General features: G+C 52.4%; 5 protein-coding genes across 6 annotated transcripts; 3 read left to right on the top strand and 2 right to left on the bottom strand.

Moving 5' to 3' along the window:
* Positions 1–2,996: 2,996 nt before the first annotated feature.
* On the top strand, positions 2,997–4,469 carry IUM83_11799 (uncharacterized protein; the record flags this gene model as incomplete). Its single annotated transcript, XM_067936380.1, has 1 exon — positions 2,997–4,469. One exon carries the CDS (start codon positions 2,997–2,999, stop codon positions 4,467–4,469), a length of 1,473 nt encoding a protein of 490 aa, XP_067792047.1.
* A 786-nt stretch (positions 4,470–5,255) lies between these two features.
* IUM83_11798 (uncharacterized protein) lies at positions 5,256–6,561 on the top strand (the record flags this gene model as incomplete). The annotated part of the gene is made up of 4 exons (XM_067936379.1): positions 5,256–5,374; positions 5,462–6,001; positions 6,092–6,178; positions 6,252–6,561. The coding sequence occupies 4 exons, from the start codon at positions 5,256–5,258 to the stop codon at positions 6,559–6,561; spliced, it is 1,056 nt and encodes a 351-aa protein (XP_067792046.1).
* A 293-nt stretch (positions 6,562–6,854) lies between these two features.
* On the bottom strand, positions 6,855–7,456 carry IUM83_11797 (40s ribosomal protein s16; the record flags this gene model as incomplete). 2 transcript variants are annotated; one of them, XM_067936378.1, is made up of 3 exons in its annotated part: positions 6,855–6,880; positions 6,952–7,087; positions 7,226–7,456. In XM_067936378.1, 3 exons carry the CDS (start codon positions 7,454–7,456, stop codon positions 6,855–6,857), a joined length of 393 nt encoding a protein of 130 aa, XP_067792050.1. The 2 variants fall into 2 exon arrangements, with proteins under 2 accessions (XP_067792050.1, XP_067792049.1); XM_067936377.1 differs by lacking the exon at positions 6,855–6,880 and having other exon boundaries at positions 7,078–7,087; positions 7,224–7,456.
* Positions 7,457–7,795: 339 nt separating this feature from the next.
* IUM83_11796 (40S ribosomal protein S16) lies at positions 7,796–8,734 on the bottom strand (the record flags this gene model as incomplete). The annotated part of the gene is made up of 3 exons (XM_067936376.1): positions 7,796–7,941; positions 8,025–8,124; positions 8,546–8,734. The coding sequence occupies 3 exons, from the start codon at positions 8,732–8,734 to the stop codon at positions 7,796–7,798; spliced, it is 435 nt and encodes a 144-aa protein (XP_067792048.1).
* Positions 8,735–8,995: 261 nt separating this feature from the next.
* On the top strand, positions 8,996–9,538 carry IUM83_11795 (60S ribosome subunit biogenesis protein NIP7; the record flags this gene model as incomplete). The annotated part of the gene is made up of 1 exon (XM_067936375.1): positions 8,996–9,538. The coding sequence occupies one exon, from the start codon at positions 8,996–8,998 to the stop codon at positions 9,536–9,538; it is 543 nt and encodes a 180-aa protein (XP_067792080.1).
* Between the last annotated feature and the right edge of the window lie 172 nt (positions 9,539–9,710).

The following is a 9,710-nucleotide window of genomic DNA, read 5'->3' as shown; positions in this document are numbered from 1 at the left end:
AATCTACGACCCACTGGTAGGAAAACTCGAGGAGCATTCGTCTTCACTGCAATAGCGTGGTAAAGTGACTGTGGATGTTTTGTAGCATTCACGCGAACAATATCTTGGTCCTTCCTGCTGTACAAACACCTACTGAGAAGGATATATTGTAAGATTTGTATATAAGAATCACCAGTACTCCGAAAAAGAACGTGCGGGGTAGCACGAATTTGTTTCTCATTGTAATTCGCTGAAAGTCGCAATACAATATTCTCAGTCTCCAAAATGATCACTTCATTTGCTTGTGCAGTTGCCGGTGTCTGTGCTTTTTTCCTCGAAGCTGAACCAGATCTCTCTTTCATCCACCTACTCGTTGCTTCCCCACTACGAAACGTCCGATGTGCGAAGCTTGGTATCAGGCCCTAATGGTCAGCTCAAGCGTTACGAGCTGGGGGGAGTTCACAAATCTTTCAAATTATATTACTGTAAGTGAGACTACGGGTTTACACATGTGGCAGGAAAATTACGTGGCATGCATCAAGATCCGTGCATTCTTGTTGTTATCGCCTGGAGTTTCCGAGTGCATATTTAATACATACTTCGAAGCACGTAGAGCACGTATGTTCATGCCCTCTGTGTATGAAGGCGCTTACATCTCGCCCATTTCAGAAATAAAATACGCTTCTCTTAGCATTGAGATCCTATGTGGATTGATAATGCAACACGTTTGACTCGGGTCCCAAGGAGAGAGAAGTGGTGCCCCTGGTACTGATATTGTGTTGAGCTGGATCGCCCGCGTTGTGATGGCTGAGGTCGAAAGTTGTCCGTAGAGTTCGGCTAAATACAATCGTGTTGAGACACACTGTGAGGTGATTGTTAGAACCGGCTATTCGAGAGTCGGTGCTCGCGATATTGATAAGAAGTCCGAATGCTATAGCTATGATAAACAACAGTTTATTGTTACGTCGAAGAAAGGTTGCTTCGGATCTACCGAATATTTAATTGTATAGGCGCGCTCCCTGTTACACAACATTGGTATCTAATTTCAGTTTCCAAACAATATGCCCTTTAGGAAATTTAACACAACATTTATTCGTCCTGTTACGTACCGATTCTGATGCCGACAAGTTTACTTTTGCGCCTTCTTGTACGAATCCCACACCAAAACTCACAAACCGTTCAAAAGTCCCATGATTTTGCCGATGATGCGAGTCATTGCTTCTGGTGTCGGTTCGATGATTTGTTGATGGACATTTGGTCTGGAACTGCTACGGCTCCAAGAAGTTAGTCTGTCGACATCGTAAGAAATAGTAGGCATTCCTCCGTTGCATCCATACACGATTTTGACGAATGTCCAATCGCAATAATTTAAAACAATCTCAACAGCAGTACCTTGTTGTTTCGTGTTCGCTATCTCCATCCCGAGCAAGGCTTGAGTAAAGCCGACTTGCGGCTCCACTTCGGCGACCAATGGGTACCATACATCTTCGTCCTCTCCCATCATGATATCAGCACCTTCTCCAAATGCCTCTGCGATCACGATGTCACGATCCCCATGCTGCGGAATGTGCTTAGCCTCCAACACGAAAATGCGCTGTCCCGTTGAGTCTGAAAGAGTTAAGTCTGCACGGCCGTTTAGTTTCAAGGCTCTATCCCAGCTCTTCAAGTTGTCCTCTACGTGGCACGTCACGGTTAGCTTCATCGCCTTGATTACCCTCCAGAGTAGGAGCCAGATAATGCGCATGACTGCAGCTTCATTGTGGAGATGCTGTGAAAACTCTACTTCATCATGAACCTTCGCGATTAACCTTCGAGTGTTAACGTACTGTTCAATGGATGGGTATTCTACCTGCCATCTCTGCTGCACGCGATATTCATGCTTGATCGCAAGCCACTTTACGTCTGAAATTGTTTTTTTTTTCTTCTCGTGCCCTGCAGCCTTAGAAACGCGGTCCCAATGCACTCTAGGTCGCGCATCACTCCGCTTGAGTGCTTCACACGTTGTGCTTCTGGATATTCCATGAGTATGTGTATAACTCCATCGCATGGTGCTCCAAGAAGATCCGAAACATTAGTCAGCTTCATCCCTTGTGCCGTCATTCTAGATATGTGCAAGTAGCGCGGCCGTTCTCCAGGGCATGCGCTTCGGCAGAGTCGAGGGTTATCCATTTATTATCACGTCCCCTTGCCAGAAACAGCTTTCGAGGATTTTTGGTGGGGCGGGCACAAGCACCTACTGCCCGGGCAATGGTTATCCACATAGAAGTGAAGCTGTCGCGAAGCTCCACAACGATCGTTCTGATTTTACCAGCGGCACCCACGAGAGAACAAATATGTTTTCGCGACGGGAGAACCACCAAGCTATGGACGGTATGTAAAATTGGTGCACCTACAAGAGCAGAACTTATCAAATCGTCTGGTGCGAGCACAAGATTCATTGACAGTATGTCCCGAATGGTCTGTGGTGCCATTCCAGTGTTTAATTCCTTGATGTCCGGCTACGAAACTGGGAGGAAAGTACCGGCCGCCGTAGCACAACGAAACAGCACGACTGCTGGCCTGCTCGCTTCTTTGAAAATCGTCGGGTTCGAGTAGAACACTGCATCGCGTAGTTGATAGACTTTGGCGGAAGTTTCTAGTTTGACGGTAAACACTGTGCTTCAGTGCTTCACAGTACCTACGATCGCGCAAGTGACGTCCATCTTCGCCAAAACGGGAATGAGGAGCTGCCATGGCCCACGATAAGGGCGAGAACGGGCAGCATGGTGCTCTGGTCATCATTGGTACACGACTGATCTTTTTCATACTACTCCCGACGTCCCCCAGGAAGGGTTGGCATGTACGGTATGCAGGTAGGAGGAAAAATCGACCAATCAGCAAAGAGACGCCAAACGCTGTTGTGCAAGTAGTTATCATCCTTGAGAACCCCGAGTATAGGTCCCATAGAACAATCGAAAAAACATGGCGGATGATTCGTCGAAAACCTCCGCGCACTTCCCATTCCATCTTGTACCAAAATGACCACGTCAGTTGCTTGCGCAGTTGTCGGTGCACATGGCCACTCACTCTTCCTACTTTATCTCGATCCCGACGCCACCTTCGGCGACGCGAAGGTCGCCGCCAAGGAAGCGCTGCCCCGCTACCTCGCGGGCGTGAGTGCGGATGAGGTCATGCTATTCCCTGCAAAGAACGAGAGCGGGGAATTTCTCCCGGTCAATTCCCACATTGGGAGGAACTTCATGGGAGGGAAGACTCAGGGCCTCGAGGGAATGCTGCAACGAGAGCTCCAGCTCAACTCGGACGATCGCGTCAGTGAATTTTTGGTCGGAACGGAGTCAGATCTCTCCGTCGTCCACGTACTCATTGTGTCCGCGCTACGAAGCCTCCGATGTGCAGTGGTCGGCACCAGGAAGGGCGAGGTGACGGTACGTGCGGATATTACAAAGCCTCTACAGTCACTTTACCACGCCATTGCTGTGAAGGCGAAGGTTCCTGAGGACGGACTTCGAGTTTTCCTGCCAGTAGGTCGTGATGGCGAGTGGATTTCGTGTGGTTGGGATGACACTGAGGACAGTTGGGCTCTATCCACGGGCCATACCACCGACAACATTGACTATATGTTGAGAGACGAAGCGGAAATCAAAGACCCGTTCGCCTTGGTGAGTGCACCGGACAATTATGGGTCTAACGCGCATATTTTAGTGACGGTGCGTGGTTGCACACCGAAGAAATCGGCGATTGGTGTACTGGGGAAACGCGGGCGGTACTGGGACAAGTTATATGAGTCGCTGTCCGAATCGAACCGATCGGGTGGTGTCGATATCGATGTCGGCCCCGTTCGTTTGGACAAGGTGTCGTGGTGGGACCTCTGGGACCTTTATGACATAACTACGTCCACGCACCTGTGTCGTCGTATTATAAACGACGCGATCTCAGTGCTCCAGAAAGAGCTGGTAGAGGAGGAAACCCGCGCAATGGACTATGAGGTGGATTCGTTGGTATCAATGGTTCTTCACAACGTCTTGAGAATTGTTGAATCGCGCATGGAAATCCAGAGCAGATATCCCTTGAAAAGTTTCATGAACGTCTTGGACGTTGAGGGTTACGCCGATTTCATGTTATTCCACGGCGACAGATACGTGTGTGTCATGGAGGCGACAGATGAAGTCGATGATGATGACGACGATGAGGAGGGCGAGGACTCGGACGAGGAAGAAAAAGAAAGAGAAAAGACCTCCAAGTACGAAATCAAGCCGAGCAAGATGAAGACTGGTCTTGCGCACCTACTGGTAGCAATGGAGATGCTAAACACGTACATGTCGAGGAACATTGCGGGGGTCGTTACGGACTACTATCGGTGGTGGTTCGTTTCTCTGAACTACGAGAGTGAGACTACGATGCCCGAGGTTTCTATTGACTTCGACGCGCTGGGACCGGATGAGACGGAGTTAGCTCGTATCGTGGGGAAACTTGCAATCTTGGTAAGTTAGCAGACAAAGAAGTCATCAGCCTCGGCATCATCGCAAATGGAGCTATTGGCTCACTCGATCGTACGGCGGCCAAGGTAAAGTGTTCCAAAGTTTAAGATTTTATTGCTGGGGCAACGTCACTGAAGTTTGCATGTGCTGTAGGATATGATGGTCATGCCATGTTATGATCAATTGCATTTGGCCATGCGATTTCGACACAGAAAACTCAAATCGTTGTTATGGGTGAAATATGACAGATTCCGGTTAGTTTTTTTCTGGGCCCCTCGTGCGGGTCGAAGGTGATAACAAGTTTGACTCGAGAGTAGTGGTTTTATGCGGAATAAACGAATACAGCGGTTGTGTTGGGTTCTATGAATGCCTCGCCGAATGCAGATTCACTAGTATAGAAATCTAGATATGCCTGAATATTTGCTCCATCAGAAATCGGAGGGCTGGTTTCAACTTGCATGGTCTTGTACAGTGCAATAACTTTGTACTGTACAAATTTAGCTATATTTATTCAGGACCAGGTCTTCCACAAATTTGCTGAACTGTGGAGCTGCCGCAGTTTTCCGGGTGAAAAATCACGGTGAAGTGGCAAGAAGAAATCGGACAGACACACATGAAGTCGGTCCCATAAATCCAACTCACAATCCTCACAGGATTGCACAAAGAATGAAAAGTGATGGAGCAACTTCAGTTTACGTGGACCACATTACAATGATGCTCCTAATACGATTCGACGTATAAGAGCATTTTTAATAAGATGGCTACACTATTGTAGCTTCTGGGGCAAAGCACTCGCCGATGACCAAGCGCAAGCAGCCCGACGGCGAGGCCGCCACGCCGGCCGCGGCCAAGCCAGCCAAGCAGCGCAAGCAGCACAAGAAGATCCCAAAGCAGCAGCGCGTGGGCAACTTCCGCAGGTTCGCAGCCATTTCCCCGCCGTCTCATTCGCCTGTTGACCGCATGTGTCATACCGACTGCCTTGTCTTCTGGGTGGATACGTGCAGCTACTACACGTACCGGCTGGGCCAGAAGCACCAGGGCGAGCTGGAGGACGACCCGCGGCTCGCTGCGTTGGACAGGAGCTGGTTCGAGGGCAAGCGCGGCCTGGACATCGGCTGCAACTCCGGGGATTTGACCATCGCCATCGCCAAGCGCCTGGCGCCCAGCTACCTGCTGGGCGTGGACGTGGACCCGCAGCTCGTTTCCAGAGCCAGAGGACACCTGAAGGACATTCTGCGGCAGGGGCAAATCGAGAAGGCGTTCGGCGAGATCCCAGCGGTTAAAACGACGTCGAAGGGTGGAGTGGACGGGAGTTCGGGGACGCAGGTGGATGCTCAGTCCCCTGCCGACGTCAGCAATGAAGCTGAGCATGAGGTCGAGAATGTTGATGAGAAGAAGGCTGCGAAGGACGAGGAGAAGAGTGGTGGGAAGACGGGGGATGGAGACGCGTTTGCGAACGAGATGCCGCTGTCTTTTCGTCTCTGGAAGCCGTCGATGCAGACGCAGGCATCGGTTCCGAAAGCTATTGGCAAGGCTGCGGTGGGGTACGTCCGATTTGTGTTTCGGTTGTGGTGGTTGTGTGGAATGACTTTTTACGGATGTGCATGCTTGCTGTTGGCGGTTTGGTATATTAGCTCAGAGTTCCCGCTGAACGTGATTTTCAAACGCGAAGATATAGTGGCAGATGCACATGCCGGCAAGGACTACGACTTCATTACGTGGTAAGTGTTCCTAACTATGTTTGGCATGTTGGAATACAGTCTAACGCACTCTGCGCCTTATGCCTGCTCTCAGCTTTAGTGTTACAAAATGGATCCACCTTTTCCACGGCGACGAAGGCATAAAAAAAGTGTTTGCAAAGATCTACGACTTGCTCGCACCCGGTGGTCGTCTCGTCATTGAACCGCAGCCGTGGAAGTCGTACCACAAGCGGAAGTTCACGTCGGATGTCACGGCAGCAAACTACCCTAAGATCCAGCTGCGGCCGAAGGACTTCCCGAAGCACCTCGTCAAGACTGTTGGCTTCCGCAGTTGCGAGTTTCTAGAGGTCTGCCAAACATCCTCCAAAGGGTTCCGGCGGCCAGTCTACGTTGCCCAGAAATGAGCCCAGGATTCGCTGCCACCTAGCTATCAATACACCTACAAGGACATTTCATCACTTACCGACTCGTTTCGTCTTCGTGCATGCGTCTATTAAGACTCGTCCAAGGCTGTGAACCTGAAGGGACTTATGAGCGGTCTATCCACGACCAGCAGCAGAGACCAATACCTGCCATACCGCAGGCAAGAAGCCGCAGTAGTTCTCCGTTCGTGCGCCTCGAAAAGAACCGAGCTTGAATCACAACTCCATCGACACTTGACAGCAGCTGCATACCCGACTCCCGCGTCACTCTCGTATCAAAACCCGCCTCTCCGTTCTTGAGCTGCACAATTTCACACTCAGTATCAGTGCCCGCTCTCCAACCGTCCTCCAGCCTAATACCGTCGTCCTTACCCTTCCGGATGATGGCAGCAGCCTGGCCTCTCGGGGCGCCGCCTCCAACTCCTCCCTGTCCCAACGTAGGTATGGCTCCCTTGTGTTTCTTCCACATCTTGACTCGTTTGAACATCGGCGCGTGCTTCAACGTGCTCTGCGACCACAAGAGCAACACCCGCGACGGAATCCGCCACTCGGCAGGTCAAGGCAACCAACGACAGACAATAGCGGGGTCGTCCTATCCTACTAAATACTAAAAATGGGGTTGTGAAGGATATATATCTGGGAACACGATGAACAGGATCTGGCTGCCGCGCAGGTAGACCTGCTCCACGTGGGTGGTGTTGCCGTTGATGTCGGTGCGCACGGCGTCCTTCATGACGCAGTTCATGTTGTCCTCCGTCTCGTCCAGCAGGCCGCGGTACGTCTCGCCCGTCTTCATCTCGATGGAAACGATCGTGCCCTCGCCGTCGTGCAGCAGGATGGTCGGGATGCCCACGCCGCGCTTGCCCGTCACCGCCATGGCTCGTGCCGAGAGATCAGTCCGTTCGATTTTGACAGTTAGCTCGGATAGTTGTGTCTCGTATAAGTACGAAATGGTTTTCAACCAATTACAGGACTGGTTTAGTGTAATTGTTGCAGCGAGAAGCGAATGAAAACGAGGGAAGGTTGAGAATAAAATGCCGCTAACTTATCGCACGTTTATTATGGGGTTTGAGAGCTCCCGCCGCCTTAGATTCCTACTGCTAGCGAACGCATGCCACGCGAATAGCAAGCACCAGCGAAGACACGCCTGAAGCGAACGACTCGAAGCACTGAGAGCAGGTAGGACAGGAGCGACCCCTCGGCTGGAAGACGCCGCTTAACGGTACGACTTCTGGAAGCGAGCGCGGGCGCTGGCACCACCGAACTTCTTGGCCTCGCAGCGACGGGGGTCGGCGACCAGGAGGGTACGGTCGTAGGCGAGCAGGATGTCCTTGATCTCCTTCTTGGAGGCCTCGTCCACGTCTGTACGGCAGCAACAGCGATAAAATGTCAGCAATTGCAGCTCTTCACTCGCTTGAACGACCTTGCATGACTGCACGACTTACACTTCTGGTAGTAGGCGACGATGGCCTTGGCGATGGCCTGACGGATCGCGTAGATCTGAGCGGTGTGACCACCACCCTTCACGCGGATGCGGATGTCCACCTGGAGTTATCGAGACACAACACGTCAGCGCACCATATCGATCGTCAGGTAGGTAGGGGAGTGCAAGCCAGTTGCGACAGCATGGTATTTACACGGCGGTAAACAGAGCATGCACACAGATTAGGTGGGTGGTGCGGGTGCTTTTCACAGCAGAGCGTGTGCGTCGAGGTGTGGGTGGGTGGGTGGACACTGAAGCCGAGCAGCAGAGGGAGCGCGTCCGTGCTGTCAGCGGTCCCAAGGTGGACTGCCGTCACTAGGAAAGCTTCCGGCAATGCGCACCCCGATATGTGTTTGTTTGTGACGTTTGACCGGAGAAAACCCTGAAGCTGGCGCTCGAGAGTCGTCGTCCACGTCGTCACGTTCCGTGATACCAATTGCTGTCGCGCGTAGCTCGCAAGCTCCAAGAGGAACTTCATCGTACGTTGGCGAAGCGCTGCTGGCCGAGCAGGAGCACGGGCTCGTAGGTCTTGACGCGCAGGATCTCGGGCTCCACGAGCTCGATGGGCGTGCCGTTGACCTTGATGAGGCCGTGGCCGCGCTTGCAGTAAGCGACAGCCGTGGCGTTCTTCTTGCGGCCGAAGACCTGCACCGATTCAATCTTGCCCTCCATTTCTGATGCCTGTGCGAAAATTAGCAATGACGGCGCCATTGGGGCCGCGGGCTCCCCCAGCCATGCAAATGCGCGGACCAACCAATCCACCGCCTGCATTTACACCAATCCCCGACTCGAAAGAATACCATTGGGCAAAAATCGGATACGCCGTATGCTGTATGCCGTTTCGCAGGACCGACCACCCGCCGCCAGTCCTCCAGTCAACCAGTACTGTGTCAACGCCGGCCCCGACACCTCCGCAGACTCGAGCCATCCACCATGCGCCCGCTTACCGACGATGAGATGACCACGGTGTTCGAGAAGATCAGCAAGTACATCGGCCGCAACGTGCAGCACCTGGTGACGCGGCCCGACGAGAAGTACTGCTTCCGCCTGCACGGCAACATCGTGTACTACTGCAGCGAGAAGCTCATGCGCCAGTCCACGAACGTGGGCGCGGACGAGCTGCTGAGCATCGGCACGGCCGTGGGCAAGCTCACCAAGACCAAGAAGTTCCACCTGCGCATCACCTTCTTGGACTACCTGGCCCAGTACGCCAAGTACAAGGTCTGGATCAAGCCCAACTCGGAGATGTCCTTCCTGTACGGCAACAACGTGGTCAAGTCGGGCCTTGGCCGCATCACGGAGGGCACCCCGCAGTACGCTGGCGTGGTGGTCTACAGCATGAACGACATCCCGCTGGGCTTCGGCATCGCCGCGCAGGCAACAGAGATGTGCAAAGACCTGGAGCCCACGGCCTACGTGGTGCTGCACCAAGCAGACATCGGCGAGTACCTCCGCGTTGAAGACGAAATGTTTTAAAGACCCCATCCCGCGGCGTGGAGGCGCCTTGCAGCGCTTCGCAGGCAGACTTCGTGCGCCATCTACATATATAATAGACTTTTCACGCTTGTTTGTGCTCCCACACTTCGTTTTTATTTTCATTTTTTGTTTTCATGTCGTGGTGGCAGTTTACGCTGCGTGCAAGTCGTTG

This window comes from Phytophthora cinnamomi (genome assembly GCF_018691715.1).
Source record: "Phytophthora cinnamomi strain GKB4 chromosome Unknown Contig37, whole genome shotgun sequence".
NCBI lineage: Eukaryota > Oomycota > Peronosporomycetes > Peronosporales > Peronosporaceae > Phytophthora > Phytophthora cinnamomi.
Note: the sequence above shows the minus strand (reverse complement) of the source record. Positions and strands in the feature narration are given on the sequence as shown.